The sequence below is a fragment of the Petaurus breviceps genome, unplaced genomic scaffold, assembly GCF_028583685.1.
Source record: "Petaurus breviceps papuanus isolate PSGF00001 unplaced genomic scaffold, PetGlider_PUasm1.0 80, whole genome shotgun sequence".
Classification (NCBI taxonomy): domain Eukaryota; kingdom Metazoa; phylum Chordata; class Mammalia; order Diprotodontia; family Petauridae; genus Petaurus; species Petaurus breviceps.
This window is the reverse complement of record NW_027186540.1, coordinates 21,472,408-21,493,576: the sequence shown is the minus strand read 5'-3', so window position 1 is coordinate 21,493,576 and position 21,169 is coordinate 21,472,408. Positions and strand designations below refer to the sequence as shown.

At 38.1% G+C, this 21,169-nt stretch overlaps 1 protein-coding gene across 2 annotated transcripts in view; it reads right to left on the bottom strand.

The window, feature by feature from the left end:
- The window catches only part of LOC138176049 (mitochondrial-processing peptidase subunit beta-like), a 34,800-nt gene extending 15,166 nt beyond the window's left edge, over nt 1–19,634 (bottom strand). The window contains exons 1-6 of one of the 2 annotated variants that reach the window (XM_069106790.1): nt 19,495–19,634; nt 4,398–4,538; nt 3,885–3,971; nt 2,153–2,282; nt 662–860; nt 113–192 (exon numbers count right to left, since the gene is read on the bottom strand). In XM_069106790.1, coding sequence (XP_068962891.1) covers nt 113–192; nt 662–860; nt 2,153–2,282; nt 3,885–3,971; nt 4,398–4,538; nt 19,495–19,581 — 724 coding nt within the window. In that variant the 5' untranslated portion in view covers nt 19,582–19,634. Of the gene's footprint in view, nt 1–112; nt 193–661; nt 861–2,152; nt 2,283–3,884; nt 3,972–4,393; nt 4,539–19,494 lie in introns of those variants that run through there. The other variant, XM_069106791.1, reaches the window with a different exon arrangement.
- Between the last annotated feature and the right edge of the window lie 1,535 nt (nt 19,635–21,169).

The window sequence follows — 21,169 nt, the reverse complement described above, 5'->3', positions numbered from 1 at the left end:
AAATTGGGGGTACCTCCCAACCAGTTTAAACTAATATAAAAAACCATGGGAAACAGCCCTAATGAAATGGACACAAAAACATAACAAATACTTTACATCTTTGATCACCTACCTCCAGCAGCAGCAAGCACAATCCTTGGACCTTTATAATGTGTTGTTATGTATTCCACTAAGTCCTTCCGGTTTATAGATCTGAAAGCGGAAAAAGAAAGAAAAGTGGAATACCTTTGACTTCCAATATGCCCTTGAAGGTATCCTATAACATGTTCCACATATGTAGAAAGAAGCATCTCAACTGTCAGACTTCATACTAAAGAAAAAGGCAGAGGCATCTGTATTTCTCATCTATACCCATGAGCAGCCCTGACTCAAAGTGAAATCCTACCTAATAACTGATTCTTCAAAATTTTAAGGGTTTGTAAACTTAAGTGCCAATTCAACAAACATTAATTAGGGAGTAATTTGGGATTAAGTGCAGCAAACTAATATATAGTTACATTTTCATGATTATAAGATGATTAAACCATGAAATCTGGAATATCTAAAGTTCACAGATCCAAGCATGGAAGGAACAAGACCCTCTTAAAGCAGCCCATGACTAATGACTTACCAAATTATTTCCTATCATCACAAAATACTGAGCAGAACTGAATATACTCACTTTATATTTTCTGTTGGCCCTAAAATTGTCCGTCCAAGGGCAGTATTTTGATAGGCTGTAGCATGAAGATAATCAAAAACAACTTCCTGCAAATTGGTTTCAACTTCCTGCATCTCTCGGAGGATAACTCCACGTTCACGTTCAATCTCAGCTTCTCCCAATGTACTATTTTGTATTATATCAGCAAGAATTTCTACAGCTATTAGCAAAAACAAGAAAAAATTCAAGAATTACAATTTTTACATTAATAGAAGATGGTCTAGTTTTTGAGAGACATCCTAAGAATCTGAAAGACCTGGATTCAAATTTGTCTCTAAAATATACTAGCTATGTGAGCAAGTTATATACTAGCTATGGGCAAGTTACTTAACCTCTCAGTCCCCTAGGCCACACTGTAAGACTCTTAAGTTGGATGACAAAATACTTTGGTAGAATGAGATTCCTTAATGGAGTTTTCTATATTAATGAAATAAATCTGGTAGAAAAAAAATGATTGTCATCAAAGCTATCTGGTGCTAGGCAAAAAAAAGAAACAGCTAAGTAGAATATAATATGTGCCCAAGGCACCTAATAAAATGTAAACCAAAGGTTACTGTTTACAGAAAAAAAAAATGGGGAAAGGATTCATTATTTAACAAATGTTTCTATTTTGTATCTGGACCTATGGTTTCACTGGAACAGAAAAATGCCAGCTGAGAACTCCCTCTATCAATAAAGATCAACAATGAATAGCTTTTGTAATTAATCATACAACTATCTAAGAACAAGCTGAGGAAATATCGGCTAGATTGAAATTTATATGAAAAGACTTGTGATTTTAGTTGACTGCACGCTCAGTGTAAGTTAATAATGAGAAACAGGAGTCAAAAAAAGGTAATTTGGTTTCAAGTGACCAAATATAAGAATTAGGGAAGTAGAGGTCTCACTCAGCCTTGATTAGAATGTATATGGAATGCTGTGTTAGTTCTAGGTGCCACATTTTAGAAGGGACCTTTGGCAACAAGACACCCCAAAGTGAGAGACAACTATGGTGATGAGATTCAAAACTGCATGATATGAAAATAATTTGAAAAAGCTGAATATATTTACACTGACAATCAGACAAGGAATGTGTGACATAAGGGTGCTGAAAAAGTCTAAGAGTTGTCTTAAAGAACAGGGATAAGACTAATTCTGCTGAGATGGAAGAACTAGAACCACTGGTAGAAATTATAAGGAGGTAGGTTTCAGAGCTGTCAGCTGTCTTGTAAGACAGTGAGTTCTTCATAGTTGGAGGTATTCATGCAGATGACTATCAGAAATGTTGTAAAGCATTCATCCATTCAAAAGGAGGGTTGGAATAGAAGACTACTAAGATCTTTTCCAACTCTACAATTCTATTCTTCTAAAGCTGTCATGCAAAAATGGAAATGGAAAGTAATGAACCCCAAAAGAAATATATTACCCCTCAAGAAATATTTTCAGAATTTTGTAAATACAAAAAATAAATACCTTTTGGCAAATCTTTTGAGAAGGCCTTGGCATAATATACTGTTTGCTCTCTGGATGTATAGGCATTGAGGTGAGCACCCATGTTCTCAATCTCAAGCTCTAGATCCAATTGAGATCTTTTTTTGGTGCCCTGAAACAAGACAGGGGGCAGTCAATAAAGTGGAGAGCTGGTTAAGTCCAGCTAATCCTCAATTTAAAAAAACATCAATTTTTTAAAATTTTATTTTATTTTCAGTTTCAATTCATTCCCTCCCTCCTTCCACTGCCCTAATCACTGAGAAGGCAAAACAAACAAAATTACAAATATGTATATTATGCAAAACAAATTCCCTGAATTAGCCAAGTCCAAGATAAAAAAAAGCTTCAATCTAATCTGCACTCTGAGTTTTACCATAAATCCTATGGAATTGTGCTTATCATTGTGTTGATAAGTGCTATTAAGTCTTTCCAAGTGGTTTATCCTTACAATATTGCTGTTACTGTGTAAACTGTTCTCCTGGTTCTGTTTACTTCACTTTCCATCAGTTCATACATGTCCTTCCAGGTTTTTCTGAAACCATTTCCTTACAGCATAATGGTATTCCATCACAGTCATATACCATAACTTGTTCAGCCATTCAGTTGATGGGTACCCCTCAGTTCTCAAGTCTTTGCCACCACAAAAAGAACTGCTACAAATATTTCTGTACACATAGGCCTTTTCATCTTTATCTCTTTTAGGTAAAGACCAAGTAGCAGTATACACAGTTTAATAGCTTTTAGGAGAAAATTCCAAATTACTTTCCAGAATGGTCGGACCAGTTCAAAGTTTCATCAACAATGCATTAGTGTACTAGTTCTCCCACAGTCCCTCCAGGATCTATCATTTCCCTTTTCTGTCCACTTAGTCATTAGAAGGTTGTGCAGTGGTATCTCCAAGAATAACAATTATTTTTAAGTGCCTACTGTGTTCAGAGCACTGCACCTAGGCTCTGCATAAGGTACAAAGTTTACATGAGAAAGGTTTCCTGCCCTTATGGAGCTTAAAGTGAGCAAGGCAACAAGACATACAACTACTACAAATAAATCATCCATAACACGTACATAAGAGAGGTGTTCTAAATATCACATGTGAAGACTGGAAAGTATATAAGCAGAGGTTAATTTCAAGTAAACTGCCTTGACTGCTTAAGGGAAAAGCACATGTCTTTAGAGCAACTAGGTGGTGCAATAGGTAAGAGAGAGGGCTAGGCTTGGAGTCAGGAAGACCAGACCTTGAATCCCGTCTCTGATACATATTAGCTATATAACCTAGGCAAGTCACTTAACCTGTTTGCCTCAGCTTCTTCAGCTAATATGGTGACTAGAGCAGCACCTACCTCCCGGGGTTATTGTAACAATTAATGAAATAATATTTGCAAAGCACTTAGCATAGTTTCTAACACATAGCAAATGCTTAATAAAATTCATTCTTTCTCCTTTTTTTTCCTTTCTTCCCAAGAGGTATCCATTCAGATTATCCTCAGATTATCCACAAAAAAAAAACCCAAACTTTTTTTTTTTACTTTAAATTCAAGTATCAATAATGTCTTGAGGGTGCCACCAAAGACTAGCAAAGACAAAGGAATGTAGTACAGCAGAAACAAATAACATGTGCTCCACCACAGATAAATAATGAGTATCACAGTTTAATGAATAACTTAATATTTATCATCTCCTAAAGAAAATATATTAAACAAATCTGATAACTTGCCTTAAAAGCCATATGTTCCAAAAAATGAGCTGTTCCATTATTCTTCTCATTTTCATATCGACTTCCAGCATCAATCCAAAGTCCAACCTTATTAAAATACCAAAAAACAAAAACAAAAAATAACAAAACACCATCCATTTTGGTTTATGACCTCCCTCTTCTTGAACTATCTCACCCAATATTAATACAAAGTCATGTATTCACTGTAGTGAATTAATAGTACATTAATATATAAATAAACCTTGTGGGGTCATCAAGGCTATTAAAAGATATTACAAAACTATACTTGCTACCATGGCAAAAATGGCAATACATTATAAGAGCCAAAGGAGATACTAGAAAGGGTAACTTCTTACACTTTGGGCACATGGCCACCATTGGCCACCAATCAAAGACATAGCTACTAGAAATCTATCAAGGAAAGAACCTAAGTCCTGAAGAGAAGATTTACCATCAATAGTTGTCCTCTTCAAATGAATGCTCACCCCAAAAAAGGTTGTCTATGTTACCTACTGTGCATGTTGAGAGACCTGAGTCTTCAGAGGCTACCCTGAGTCCATTTTCCAAAGCTGTTACTCTTGTCTCAGGAACATTCAAAACTACTTGTGCAGCTGCTTGTGTGCTTCTTAATCTGTTCACTCCAAAATTTATAGGCTGGAAAAAATTTACAACAAATATTATACTTTAACATTAATGTTAAAGAGACTTTTTTCTTTCAGTTACAAAAATATGAGATGTTTGTATGCCTTAGAATTTTTTACATCCCTTAGGACTCTCCCTTTCCTGGAACAGTGTAGTAGAAAGAATTCCAGCCTGAGAGTAAAGAAACTTGAACATAAATCCCAGTTCTGGCACTAGCTGGGGAACTATACAAGTTATCTGAGGAAACTGAAGCTCAGTTTCCTCAACCATAAATGGCAATAATATTAGCACTAACTACATCAGAGGGCTGCCAAAGAAAAAAATGTAAACCTTAAAGCACTAAGTAAATGTGAGTTAAAAGTATAGAAGCTGGGGCAGGCCGGGAAGGCACGGCTGGCAGACGCAGGCCGGGAAGGGGCCTGATCAACTCAGAGGGCAAGTCTTCCCACCAACCACAAGGTCCACTACCAGGCCTATTACCAAAGGGCTGGGACTGGAAAGAGCAAGGTAAGAAGCAAATACAGGGGCTGGGGCTACCACTTCATAGCCCAGAAATTTTTTTTTTTAAAAAGCCCCTTTCAGGACCTCCAAAGTCTAGGATGACAGAGTGAACCTCACTTGCTCCAAACCCCCCCTCTGACCCTGAAAACATAGTAACTCTTGCCCCAGGGCAAAACCCTCTACAGTAAAGGCTTGGGATCCTAGAGGAAGGGAGTGGCTAGGACCCTGCCACAAAATGGGTAGAAAGCAGACTACAAAGACAAAGATTCTGGAGTCCTACTATCCTCAGAGGGAGGAACCAACCTCAGAGGGAGACAATGTGGACTCCACACCCAAAGCTGAAACTTCAATAGGGAATGGGTCCCAAGCACAGAAGGCTCTCCTAGATGAGATGAAAAGGAACTTTGAAAACAAAATGAGATAGAAGACAAAATGAATAATTCTCTCAAAACGAAAATAGCAGAATTAGAAAAACATTATAATGAGGAAAACATCTCTCTAAAAAGTAAAGTGTATGACATGGGAAAGGAGCTTCAAAAATTAACCAAGGAAAATGATTTGCTAAAAACCAGAATTAACCAAATGGAAACAAATAACTCTATGAGGAACCAAGAATTAGCCAAGCAAAACAACAAGAATGAAAAATTAGAAAAAGAGGTAAAATACCTCAAAGAAAAAATAACTGACCTGGAAACAGATCCAGGAGAGATAATCTGAGAATCATAGGCCTACCAGAAAATGATGATGAAAAAATGAGCCTGGACAACATTCTCCAAGAGCTTGTTAAGGAAAACTGCCCTGAGATACTGGAACCTGAGGGCAAAATAGAAATCTAGAGAATCCACCGGACTTTGCTGTAAGAGATCCCAAACTGAAAAGGCCTTGAAATGTTGTGGCCAAACTCCAGAACTACCAGATAAAAGAGAAAATACTTCCAAGCGGCCAGAAAGAAACAATTCAAATATCGAGGGTCCACAGTGAGGATTGCACAGGATTTGGCAGCCTCTACACTGAAAGTTCGGAGGCAGTGGAATACAATTTTCCGGAAGGCAAAAGAGCTCGGGTTACAACCAAGGATCACATACCCAGCGAGACTGAGCATATTCTTCCAGGCAAAGAGATGGTCATTCAATGATATAACAGAGTTCCAGACCTTCTTGATAAAAAAGCCAGAACTCAATGGAAAATTCAACCTCCAATTACGAGATGCAACAGTGACTTAGAAAGGTAAACAAGGAGAACACACACACACACACACACACACACCCTACTATTTGATAAGAGCAAACTGGTTATAGACAAGTAGAGGGTATGACTATAAAATACACAAAATGACGATTTAAAAAAAAACTTGTTAAGGGCTACAAAGGGACTGCAATGGAAGAAAGGGAATGGTTGAAGTGGAAAAGGGTAAATTATGCCACTCATAGAGGCATAAAAACTGTATAGCAGAGGAAAAAAAAGGGAGGGAGATGGAAATCATATGAGCTTTTCCCTCATTGGTTCTGGTACAAGGAGGGAATAACAACCAGTTAAGCATAGGACTCTATGGAGAAGAAACGCAAAAAGTATCATTTTAGAGGGAAAGAGGGGAGGGAGAGGAGCTTCGCATGAGATTTGTTCCTGTCACTCTTGATGCGAAGAAGAAATAGCATACTTCATTAAATATAACAATATCCTACAGGCAGTAGGAGGGGGAAAGGGTTACGAAAGGGGGGTGGGAGTGGTTTGTAGGGAGGGAAGTAGTAAGGGCAAAGGGGAGGAAAAGGGAGGGGGGCTAAAAGGGCAACACTGAGGGAGGCGGTGGTCAAAAGGAAAACTATTAAGGGGGGGAAGGGAGAAAGGAGGGAAAATATGAACATTAACAGGGGCAGGAATAGGATGGGGAGAAAGAAACAGATAACAATCATAACTATAAATGTGAATGGAATGAACTCTCCCATAAAACGGAGACGGATAGCAGAATGGATTAGAAATCATAATCCTACAATATGCTGTTTACAAGAAACACATCTGAAACAGAGGGATACACAGAGGGTAATGGTAAAAGGCTGGAGTAAAATATATCATGCCTCAGCTAAAGTAAAAAAAAAGCAGGGGTAGCAATCCTTATCTCAGACAAAGCAAAAGCAAAAACTGACCTAATTAAAAGAGATAAGGAAGGAAACTATATCCTGTTAAAAGGCACCATCGAGAATGAAGCAATATCACTACTTAACATATATATACACCAAGTGGTGTAGCATCCAAATTCCTAGAGGAGAAGGTAAAGGAATTAGAGGAAGAAATAGATAGCAAAACTATACTAGTAGGAGACTTTAATCTCCCCCTCTCTGAACTTGATAAATCCAACCTCAAAATAAACAAGAAAGAAGTTAAGGAGGTGAACAGGATTTTAGAGAGGATAGGTATGATAGATCTCTGGAGAAAACTGAATGGGGATAAAAAGGAATATACTTTCTTCTCAGCGGTTCATGGCACATACTCAAAAACTGACCATGTTCTAGGGCATAAAAACCTCACAATTCTATGCAGTAAGGCAGAAATATTAAGCATCCTTCTCAGATCATGATGCAATAAAAATTATATGCAATAAAGGGCCAGGGAAAGACAGACTAAAAACTAATTGGAAATTAAACAATTTAATCCTAAAGAATGAGTGGGTCAAACAAGAAATTATAGAAACAATCAGTAATTTCATTCAAGAGAATGATAATAATGAAACAACATTAAAACAAAATTAAAATTAAAACAAAATCTGTGGGATGCATTAAAGGCAGTTCTTAGGGGAAGTTTTATATCCCTGAGTGCATACGTGACTAAATTAGAGAAAAGGGAGCTCAACGAATTGGGCATGCAATTAAAAAACCTAGAAAAAGAACAAATTCAAAATCCCCAATTAAATACTAAATTAGAAATATTGAAGACAAAAGGAGAGATTAATAAAATTGAAATTAAGAGAACTATTGAATTAATAAATAAAACCAAGAGCTGGTTTTATGAAAAAACCAACAAAATTGATAGACCCTTAGTCAATATGATAAAAAAAAAAAGAAAGAAGAAAACCAAATTATTAGTATCAAAAATGAAAAGGGTGAATCTACCTCCAATGAAGAGGAAATCAAAACAATAATTAAGAATTATTTTTCCCAATTGTATGCACATAAATTTGACAATCTTAGGGAAATGGATGAATATTTACAAACATACAAGTTGCCCAGATTAACTGAAGAGGAAGTAAATTACTTAAATAATCCCATCTCAGAAAAAGAAATTGAACAAGCCATCAGTCAACTCCCTAGGAAAAAATCTCCAGGGCCAGATGGATTCACTAGTGAATTCTATCAAACATTTAAAGAACAATTGATTCCAATACTCTACAAACTATTTGGGAAAATTAGTGAAGAAGGAGTCCTGCCAAATTCTTTTTATGACACAAATATGGTACTGATACCTAAATCAGGAAGAGATAAAACAGAGAAAGAAAATTATAGGCCAATCTCCCTCATGAATATAGATGCAAAAATTCTAAATAAAATACGAGCAAAAAGACTACAGCAACTTATCTCAAGAATAATACACTTTGATCAGGTAGGATTTATTCCAGGAATGCAAGGATGGTTTAATATTAGGAAAACCATCAGTATAATTGATCATATCAACAATAAAACTAGCAGAAACCAAGTGATCATCTCAATAGATGCAGAAAAGGCTTTTGACAAAATACAACATCCATTCCTGTTAAAAACATTAGAAAGTATAGGAATAAATGGAGCCTTCCTTAAAATAATAGGTAGCATCTATTTAAAGCCATCAGCAAGTATTATATGTAATGGGGAGAAGCTAGAAGCATTTCCCATAAGATCAGGGGTGAAACAAGGGTGTCCACTATCACCCCTCTTATTCAATCTGGTACTAGAATGTTAGCAGTAGCAATTAGAGAAGAAAAAGAAATCAAAGGAATCAAGTTAGGCAAAGAAGAGACCAAGCTATCACTCTTTGCAGACGATATGATGATATACTTAAAGAATCCTAGAGAATCAAGTAAAAAACTGCTTGAGACAATAAATAAATTTGGCAAAGTTGCAGGATATAAAATAAACCCACATAAATCCTCGGCATTCAAGAAATAGAAAGCGAAATCCCATTTAAAGTCACTGTAGACATTATAAAATATTTGGGAATCGACCTGCCAAAACAAATCCAGGACCTGTATGATCATAACTACAAAACACTTTTCACACAAATAAAGTCAGATCTAACTAATTGGAAAAATATCACCTGCTCGTGGCTGGGTCGAGCTAATATAATAAAAATGACAATTTTACCTAAATTAAATTATATATTTAGTGCCATACCAATTAATTGACCAAAAAACTACTTTATAGAGCTAGAAAAAATAGTAACAAAATTCATTTGGAAGAATAAACAGTCCAGAATATCAAGGGAATTAATGAAAAGAAATGCTAGGGAAGGTGGACTAGCTTTACCAGATTTCAATCTGTACTATAAAGCAGCAGCCATCAAAACTACTTGGTACTGGCTCAGGAATAGAGGAGTGGATCAATGGAATAGATTAGGTACACGAGATTCAGAAGTCAACGACTATAGTAATCTATTGTTTGATAAACAGACCCTCGTTTTGGGGATAAGAACTCACTATTTGACAAAAACTGCTGGGAAAAGTGGAATATAGTATGGCAGAAACTGGGCATAGACCATTATCTAACACCATATACCAAAATCAAGTCTAAATGGGTTCATGATCTAGGTATAAAGGTTGATACTGTAAGCAGTCTCCTAAAACAAGGAATAGTTTACCTATCAGACTTGTGGAGAGGGAAAGACTTTATGACTAAACAAGAATTAGAGAACATTATAAAATGTAAAATGGATAATTTTGACTACATGAAATTGAAGTTTCTGTACAAACAAAGCCAATGTAACCAAAATTAAAAGGGAGGTGGGAAATTGGGAAAGAATCTTTACAACCTATGTCTCTGACAAAGGACTCATTTCTAAAATGAGAGATACAGAGAATTGAGTCAAATTTATAAGAATACAAGTCATTCCCCAATTGATAAATGGTCAAAGGATATGAACAGGCGGTTTTCAGAGAAAGAAATTAAAGCTATCTATAAGCACATGAAGAAATGCTCTAATTCACTATTGATTAGAGAAATGCAAATCAAAACAACTCTGAGGTACCACATCTCACCAGTCAGATTGGCTAAGATGACAAAACAGGAAAATGACAAATGCTGGAGAGGATGTGGGCAAATTGGAACACTAATGTATTGCTGGTGGAGTTGTGAACTGATCCAGCCTTTCTGGAGAGCAATCTGGAATTATGCCCAAAGGGCTATAAATACTTTCATACCCTTTGATCCAGCAATACCCCTCCTAGGGTTATATCCCAAAGACATCATAGAAATGGGAGAAAGACCCATATGTACAAAAATGTTTATAGCAGCTCTTTTTGTGGTGGCAAAGAACTGGAAATTAAGGGGGCACCCATCAATTGGGGAATGGCTGAACAAGTTGTGGTATATGCATGTTATGGAATACTATTGTGCTATAAGAAACGAGGAGCAGGCAGTCTTCATATTTACCTGGAGAGGCTTATGCGAACTGATGCTGAGTGAGAAGAGTAGAACCAGGAGAAATTTGTACACAATTACAGACACAACGTATGTGTGATGACCAACTTTGATAGACTGGACTCATCTCACCAATGCAGTGATATAAGTCAACCCCAAAAGACTCATGATGGAGAGAAATATGTGCATCCAGAGAAAGAACTAGAAAGAACTAAGTTTATATCCAGGTGGAAGCAAAATACCTGATCTTTTTCGTTCTCTTATTTGGTTTTATGTCCTCTTTACCATTTTTCATTCCAGCTGGTACAATCCATCCTTATAACCTGACTAATGTATAATGTGAAAGTATTTACAGATCCTATACTTGACTATAAGCCACCATGGGGGGGAGGGGAGGGAAGGGGACAAAATGTGAAATTCAAGGAATTGTGGAATTGAATCCTGTAAACTAAAAGGAAACAAACAAATTAATAAAAAAAAATTAAAAGAAAAAAAGTATAGAAACTATTCAAAATGGTGGATCTTTGTTAAGGAACAATTCATAAAGCCTCTCTGAAAATGGCTGAGAGATCTCTCCTGATCAATGTATCAGTATCAATTAGGCCCCATCTTTGATAATCCATGTGAAATTCTTGCCATCCCTCCAACACTTCCATTCTCATCTCCCTAGTCCCCTACTAGCAAAACAACAGTAAGTACAAATTAATAAATCGGAGTTTACTATCTCACTCTCAACTTTTTCAAGTTTTCATTTAGTATAATGTAACGAAAAGAGCCTAGACTTGGGATCAGAGGACATAAGACTGAATCCATCAATCAATCAATAATCATTTATTAAACATGTACTAAGAGGGTGTCAGTGATAAGGCAATATGCTAACAGCTGGGGTTACAAAAAGAAGCATGTCCCTTCTCTCAAGGAATTCACAATCAAATGAGGGAGAAAATAAACAAATATGTATATCAAGCTATATACAGGATAAATATATATATATATTTGAAATATATAAGAGAAGGCACTAGAATTAATAGGGGTTGGGAAAAGCTTCCTGTAGCAGATGGGACTTTAGATGGGACTTAAAGGTAAGCAGGAGAGCCAACAAGGCAGATGAGGGACAACCAGAGAAAATGTCCTGAGCCAAGAGATGAACTGGCTTGTTTAAGGAACAGCAAAGAGGCCAGTGTCACTGGATTAAAGAGTACATGGTGGGGAATAATATAAAAAGACTGGAAAATTAGGAGGGAGCTAGGTTATGAAGGGCTTTGAATATTAAACTGAGTATTTTGTATTTAATCCTTTAATAGTGCAATTATGAGGTGATGAACCAGAGTGGTGGCAGTATAGAAAGAAAAGCATGTAGTTGAGAGCTGCTGCAAAGACGAAATCAATAGGCCTTGGCAACAGGTTGGATATGAGGAGGTGATAGTGAGGAAGTGAGGAAAGCTCCTGGGTTTCAAGTCTGAGGGACTAGGTCAGGGGTGGGGAACCTTTGGCCTCAAAGCCACATGTGGCCCTCTAAGTATTCAAAGTGCAGCCCTTTGACTGAATCCAAACTTCATAAAACAGACCCCTTTAATAAAAGGATTTGTTCTGTAAACCTTGGACTCAGTCAAAAGGCCACACGCAAAGACCTAGAAGGCCACATGCAGCAGGCTGCCCACCCATCAACTAGGAAGATAGCAATACCCTCTAAAATATTAAGGAAGGTAGGAGGGGGGAAGGGTTTAGGAGAAAAGGTAATGAATTCAGTTTTGGAAATGTTGAATTTAAAATGTCTAGTGATATCCAGTTGGAGGTGTCTGAAAGGCAGTTGGAGATGACAGACTAGAGGCTAACAATAAGGGTGGAGTAGGTTGAATCTCCTGACTCTTTCCAGTTATTTTTTTTTAAATTACCTTGGGTAAATCTCAATCACACTTGAGTATTTGTACTACCTGCCTGTTGTTGCAAAGATCAAAAGAAGTTGCAGATTCAAAGCACTTTGTACTCATAAAGTCCTACATAAATATCAGACATTAAAATTACAATCTAAAGTTATTATACAACTACAAATATAAAAGACAAGAGACATACAACCAGATGTCTGGAGCTCAGCCATAAATGAGGCAAAAGTGGGCATAATTGGATTTCAGCTTTAGACTGTAAATATTTAGCAGAAATGTGCTAATTGCCAATTAAAGGCAGCAGAGCAAAAATCTTTCAGGGAGACAGATCATAGTTAATAAATTAAACTTCACTCAGTTAACTCCCTTCTTCCTCCCACCCCCAACTCTGATATTTCTTGCTAATGAGAAAGAGGTTTGGCAAACAGGGCATTAGCCAGAAGGATTAACTAGTAGAGCTACTTATAGGAACTGGAATCAGTGCTTCAAGAAAGTATGGGTAATAAAGAAAACTATAAAGTATCTGTCAAGAGTGTGTTATGTTTGATTTTCTACTGGTACCAAGTAATACCTATGTACAACAAGTAGGTCTCCATCAATGAAGATAAAAGGGTAGAAAGTGTAATCTCTTCTCTCAAGTTCAGAGAAAATGAAATATAGGATCATAGATTTAGAGCTGGAAGGGACCTTAGAGGTCATCTAATCCAAGCACCATGTTTTAAAGATGAGGAAACCGAGGCATTCCAAGCAAAAATGGAAGGGGTATTGGAAAATAAAACTAAAGAAAAAAGATAGGGGGGAATTCCAATGTAGACAGGAAGACTGGAAGGTAGAATAAGATTCTAACAAAAATAGGAAATAAGAACCAGAAAACACTTCGAGCAAAGGCAGGGAGCTCTGGAATCTGGACCATCTCAAAAGAAAGTAGTTTCTTGTGATCCAAGAAACGATGACATGAACACAGAGGCACCATCAATTGAAAGGTCACCCAGAAATAATCAAAGGAGGAACAGACATGTAATAGTGGTTGGTGACCCCCAAGTGAGGGGTTCCAGAATGGTCATGAGTCAGACTGATATGAAAAACAGAAACTTGCAGTCTTTCCAATTTCTGTACTGAGTGGTGAGTTGGGGTTTTTTGTTTTTCCAGTTTCTTTTTTTAGTAAAAAGTATTTTATTTTTTTCCAATTACATGTAAAGATAGTTTTCCACGTTCATTTTTTGTAAGATTTTGAGTTCCAAATTTGTCTCCCTCCCTCTCATTCTTCCATCTCAAGACAGCAAGCAATCTGATATAGTTTATAGTTTAACATGCAATCATGTTAAACATATTTCCTCATTAGTCATATTGTGAAAGAAGAAACAGAACAAAAGGGAAAAGCCACCAAAAAAAAAGTATAACTAGTATGCTTTGATCTGCATTCAGACTCCACAGTTCTTTCTCTGGATGTGGATAGCATTTTCTGTTAGGAGTCTTTCAGAATTGTCTTGGATCATTGTGTTGCTGAGGAGAGCTAAGTCAATCATAGTTGATCAATGCAAAATATTGCTGTTACCATGTGTACACAGTCTCCTAGTTCTGCTCACTTCACTCAGTATCAGTTCATTTAAGTCTTTTCAAGTTTTTCTGAAACCCACCAGTTCATCATTTCTTATAGCACATATCACAACTTTTTCAGCCATTCTCCAATTAATAGGTACTGTCAATTTCCAATTCTTTGCCACCACAAAGCTGCTATAAATTTTTTGTACATGTAGGTCCTTTTCCCTTTTTTTACTGATCTCTTTGGGATACAGACCTAGTACCCTGTTTCCCTGATAATAAGACCTATCCCGAAAATAAGCCCTCCCCTTACTGTGTAAGATTCCTCTAAAATAAGCCCTCCCCCGAAAATAAGCCCTATTGAGATTGCTACTGTAGTGAAGGTGATCCCCTGCGCTACACGCTACATTACGGTACCCTCTGTATGCACCATCCCCCCTTCCCCCCCATGAAACGCACGCTGCGCTCTGAGCTGCATCCAATCAGAGCTGCAGCAGTGAGCGCATCATCCTGTTCTTCCCCAGTGATTTGCTTATTGAATAAAGGTACATTTTTTTGTTCACATTTACCTGTTTATTAAAATTGCTGTCAATGTTCATTAAAATAAGCCCTCCCCTGAAAATAAGCCCTCTGGTGTTTTTCTGTCCAAAAAAAAAACTTAATAAGACAGTGTCTTATTATCGGGGAAACATGGTAGTGGCATTGCTGAGTCAAAAGGTATACATAGTTTGATTGCCCTTTGGGCACAGTTCCAAACTGCTCTCCAGAATGGTTGGTTTGGGTCACAACTCTACCAACAATGCATTAGTGTCCCAATTTTCCCACATCTTCTCCATAGGTGATTCTTGTTAACACAAACGAACCACCAAGAAAACCTAAGGAGCACTGCTAAAGATTATGAAATCTTAGGCAAAAATCTAATGACCTCAGAGACACAAGTGATGTTTTCATCACTACTGCAGTCAATGAAGGACTGAATTCAGAAAGTCATAGTTTAAGAAAATAGTGTCTAAGAATGTGTTTTAAGTTTCTTGACCATGGCTTAAAATAGAGGTGTCATCCACTGAAATAAAATACTGATGGGCTCTTCACTAGGGAGGAAGCATACTTTAATAGGGTTATTGCTTTAATTTTTTAATAGGGTTATTTTGCCTGAAATCGTGTAAATCAATAATGAACAGGATTTTACAGTGAAAACAGAGAGAAAATTCCCAGCTAATCTAAGCCCACCACCATAGAAAAATAGTACAATACAGAAAGAATAATAACCAAGAGAAAAACAAATAATTCCCGAGAGATAGTATCCAAGAAAAGAACTAGCAATAAAATCCAAGGTCTTAGAGACCTATAAAGACATGGACAAGGTATGGATGAAACAGGGAAACCTCATGATCCTAAAGAAACAATTCTAAATGAAAGAGGCGAATCTGACCTGACTGGTATCACTGAGATTTGACAGAATGGGTCTTATGACTGATCTATGAAATGGTATTATTTAAAAGGAATAGAACAGATCAAAGGAGTGGTGGCATAGCACTGTAAATTAAGGAAAAATTATTTGAGGAAAGGCAAGAACCAATGGGAGGAAATATGTTAACGTTCATGTGAAGATTGTCAGGAAAAAAACTGTATTGAAAAAATTACAGCCCACCAGATAAGATGAATTAGGTAAGTTTGAGAAACAGACCAAAAATCAAGTATGAAGCATGATCTTCTAGTGATGCAGGATATCACCAGTCTAGGCATCCGCAGGTTTTCTCTCTAACCAAAACAGAGCAGCCAACAAATTTGACTTAACAACTTCATCTTTAAAAAGGTAGAGAAAGCCTCAAGTGGAACTACTACTCTGAACCCCTTTCTGACCTGCAAAGAACTGCTTATTGAAATAGAAATGATAGTACATGACCAATTAAACACAGAACTTGTAAGTTTAAAAAAGGAGAGGAAAGCAGAGCAATTAGGCTGATCTACCAATATTTGAGGAGATTGGATTTCAAAAGGTTTAAAGAAAGGATGAGTGAGATCCACATTAATGTGACTAAAAAGAAAACTTACCAACCAATTCGGACTTTTAAAAGACACTACAAAAGGTAGAAGGGCAAGCAATTTAAGATGAATATAAAGTAGTACAGTTCTATAAGCAATAAAGCCCAGAATGAAAGGCTATGAATGCTAAGGATGACTTAGCAAAAAGGAGTTTTTAACTTTTGTATATTGGGGTCAAAAGGAAAACCAAAAAAAAAAAAAAAAAGGTCAATAATTAAAATGTAATGGCAATGAGAATCCTTATTACTTCTATTTTCTCTTACAAGAAAATTGGTCAGGGGCGGCCAGGTGGCTCAGCGAGTAAGAGCACCGGCTCCAGTGTCCAGGATGACCTGGGGATCGAATCTGGGCTCTGACACTTAGCACCACACCCAGAAATAACTGGTCGTGTAACCTTGAGCAAGTTACTTAACCCCGATTGCTTAAAAAAAAAAAATTGGTCTTTGGATGTGGAAGAATAGAAAAAAAGAAAAAAAAATGATTAACAAGGAGCTGAAAACAAAGACAGTAAGGTAGTAATAAAAAAAACAAAAACCCCACTTATCTATTCTCAAGGAGTTGAAGTAAGCAGGTGCTGATGAACTATATCTTAGGGTACTGAAAAAACTGATAGACATAAATGCTGAGTCACTCTGCTGGCAATCTTTGAAAAATTAGGGAGAATGGGAGGGATGTTACAAGACTAGAGTAAAGGAAATGTCCTGATTTTTGTGAGGGGGAAGAATTTAAAACTATAGTGGATGGGATAGTGACCTTGACTTTGCAAAGTCTTAGAAAATATACATAGAAGCATTTATAAAGGGAAGCAGTGATTCCTAAAATTTAGCATGAGCCCATCAAGATAAGTTATGTCAAAATGACATATCAGTTTGAGACCCATGATCTAGACTAACATTAATTTTACATATGAAAAAAAAAAATAGGCCAAGGCAGAGTGACTCTGCTACTTACTTAGGCCAATCACTTAAACACTTTAGGCTCAGTCTTCTAATCTATAACATGAGAGTGTTGGACTGGCAGCTGAGGCCCCTTCCAGGTATAAATCTATGATACTAAGAATAGTGGGATCAAGATATGAAAAAGAGTTTCAACTAATACCAAAGGCTCTGAGTAGAATGGCAGAAGGTAGAATTGAGAGGAAGACTATGAGTCTGGCACTTTAGTCACTGAAAAAATTAGAAGGCTATCAATAGACTCCAGGAATAAGGAGGGCAAAGAGTATGCGGCACAAATGGATTAAAGAGGAAGGGTGGTAGAAAGAGGGAAGGTGGTAGAGGGATTGGTCTGGAAGTGGGGGAAGAGGGGAGGGAGAATAGTATTTATTAAGCATCTATTATGTACCCCTGGGTCTGGAGTTAGGAAGATCTGACTTCAAATCTGGTCTCAAATCCTTATTAGTTGTATGACCATGTGCAAGTCATTTAACTTGCTTACCTTAATCCACTGGAGAAAGAAATAGCAAACCACGCCAGCATTTTTGCCAAGAAAATCCCTCAGACTGTATGGTCCATGGGGTCATGAGGGACACAAGTGAACAACACCAACAACAATACTGTGCACCAGGTACTATGGTAAGTGTTTTTACAAATATTATCTCATTTGATCCTCACAATAATCCTGCAAAGTAGGTGCTACTATGATCTCTAGTTTACAGTTAAAGAAAGCGAAGGCAAAAATATGTGACTTGCCCAGGGTCATACAGCTAGTATCTGAGGATGGATCTGAATTTGGGTTTCTAACTCCAGAACCAACTCTCTATTCATTACCCTACCTATCTGACTCTAGTGGGGAGCAAGGAATATGCTCACCCCCTTCTACTGGACCCCTGCATCAGGGAGAATGCAAGAAGACAATTAACCTCTTTGAGCCTCAGTTTCTTCATCTGTAGAATGGGGATAATGCCTCATCCATCGACCTTGCAGCATACTGTAAGAAAATTCTTTGTAAACCTTAAATCACTATATAAATGGGTTATCATGATTACGATTATTCCTGTGCCCAGCTCTGAACTACCCTCCCATAAGGAAGAAAAAGAAATCAGGCACTGTCACTGGAAATCACTGTATCCCCAGACCACCAGTCCTGCTTCTGGCCTAGGCCTCACAACCATCTTCTGGGGAAGCAACTCCTGTGAAGGAGTCAGCCATTCCCACCAACTGCCAGCTACCTAGCTCACTCATATCAGGCAAGTCTGCTAAGTTACAGCAGCAAGGCTGTAAGGGAAAGACAGGAGGCAGCATGGGCCAGGGAAGTTTTGACTTTCCTTCCCCCATCTTACCCTTTGTATGCTGCCTTACCCCATTAGATTGCGCCCTTCTTGAGGGCAAGGCTTGGCTTTCTTTTTTGTATCTGTATCCCTAAAGCGGAGCATAGTACACGGCACACTGGATCAGTTTATTGACTGTTAACTGAATTCTTTGCTCTGTCCTCCAAGAACCCAGACCTCTCAGGGGCAGGCCTAGAACGCCGGGGAGCTTATCCTGTGTATTTCTTGTTTGTACATGGCTGTTTGAATGTTGTTGCCCTCGTTAGACTGCGAGCTCCTTGAGGGTAGGGACTTCGCACCGTGTCTGTTACAAGTTAGCAAAAAAAAAAAAAAAAAAATCCTCCCCAGAACTCAGCACAGTGATTTGCACAAAGTAAGCACTTAATAAACGCTTGACTCACTCAAGTGCCTGAAAAAGTCTTGCTGATGGCACCAATCCCCGCTTTTGAGAAAAACAGTAAATTCAGTTTTAGACAAGCTTGAGGGCCTAGGGGAAGCTCCAAAATAATTTTTAATACAAGTTTCAATACAGAGACAAAAGAGGACACACAGGGAAGTATATCAATATCTTAACCTGCATATTCCGACAAATGTAGTTAGCGTTTTTAAGGCTTTCGCCAGGGTGGAACACTCACAAGATACAATCTATCTAGTTCACATTCATCTCATAGTGGAAAAGGGGATCTGGAATCAAGGGGCCCTGGCTTCCACGAGAAGAAGGGATATTTACTACTGTGAAAGAAGGAACATCACTAACTTCCTTACGCCTCCACTAGCTCTGGTCTAGACCGCCACAAAAGTCCTCCAGCTCTAGAAACCCACGTTCCCGCAATCCCTCCAACACTAAGACACTAAACCGTGGCCCGCAACCCATCCAATGAGAAGCTCGTCATGGAGCAGGCGCGCCGCAATGCCCGCCGGGACTTGTAGTCCCGGGCTCGCGGCACTTCGCTAAATCAAGCTGAGCGCCCTAGAGGAGCCATCCTCGCCACCTCAGGCCAAGGCAGCTTCCTGGTGTCCGACTGAGAAAGCGGGGCCTGCCGCTCACCTTCCACTTTACCTAACACTGACTCCGTCGCTTCTCGTTTTCGACTCGCGACCGAATGGCCAACGCGGCATATGTAACTCACCCTCCGGGGCAGGAACTTGTTCGACGATCCCCAGAGACGCCTGGGCCCCGGCAGCAGTAAGGAACGGACACTAGCAAACATCGCCATCTTGACTGGAAATGTGCCGGGATCAAAAAGCGTCGAGGGAGGCAGGACGGGGGGGGGGGGGGAGGGAACTTCCGGGTCTTATGGAAATATGCTGCTTGCTGGTGAAACGGGGCCTCGGCCGCCACCGTGTGGCCATGGTGGAGAATGACACGCCTCCTGTAAAGGGAAGGGAGGAATACATGACATCATCCTATAAAATGATAAAGCTTTTTAAAATTCTATAAAATGTTCTATAAAAAATTCTATAAAAATTCTATAAAAAAGTTCTATAAAATTATCAAGCTTTTTAAAAATATTTTTATAACTATTTCATTAGATTTTTTCCCACTGTGATCTTACACATTGTTTTATGCACTTAAAACGTTATTTTTAAAATATCTCATTTGGTCCTTGCAACAATCCTGGGAGGTAAGGTGCTGTTATTATCCTCCTTTCACAGTTAGGGAAACTGAGGCAAACAGAAGTTAAGTGACATGCCCAGGGTCACACATCTAGGAAGTGTCTGAGACCAAATCCGAACTTCCTTATTCCAGGCCCAGCATTCCATCCACAGCACCACCAGCTGCCTCTATGGAAAAACATGTAAGACAAGAATATTAAAGAAAGAGGCTTCTCTTTTTAAGAATTGCTCCATAACACAGCACAGAGTGCCCAGAAAGGAGAAATTGGTCAGTGGAGGAGAAAGGTGTCAAGAGAACAGAAAAAAACAGCCAATAACAAAGGTGAGCAGCCTCTGGGCTTTTCAAGATCAAGTATTTACCAGGTGGCTTCATTATTTTGTTTGAAGTATCATTATATCCCACAACACCAGAAAGATCCATATGCAGAAGTAGAAACATGTTCCAAAACCAAAACATATTACTCACCTACCTGTGGTAAAGTGAACACTATTCGAGTCAAGAGACCTGGGTTTTAGTTTTGGTCTTCTCCCCTGTATTAGTAGTTATAACTTTTTAAAACTACCTTTTAAAATCCTTTTTTAAGCTACCAAAAAATATGTGGTATATAAAGGAAAAAGCATTCAAGGCAATCAGACAACCAGGATTTAAGTCCCAGCTCTATTGTTTTTATGAGCTTGGATGAGTCAATTTATCTGAGAGTCAGTTCTCTCATTCATAAAATTCAGATTATGGTATGAATGCTGCCATTGTAAACAGAGCTATTTTGGTTTTTTTTTTTAAGTGTTTTATAAGTATTTGGGGTTTTCTTTGTTTGCTTTTTGTTGCAGACCTTTGTTTTAATTACTGAAGGGTAAGAAAACTCAATGCAGATCCCTAACTGCCTTGCAACTGAGAGTTGCCTGGTTTACTAAGAGGTTAATGACTTGCCCAGGATCACACAGCCAGTTTGTGTCAGAGAGAAGATTTGAATCAAAGTCTGGATTAAAGAGTCAGCTCCTTGTTGACCAGACATGCTACTTTAAACTTTAAGGCACTCTACCCATTCTCCATGAAGAGCCAGAGGGGCTTTGAGGTTCTTGGCCAGTGAGAGTTTTGCAGTGGGAGTTTTACTCAGCTAAATCAGCTCAAGAAGTTCTCAAGAAGCCTATCCTTCTTGAATGTCCTTCTCCTGGGTAAATAAATCCTGC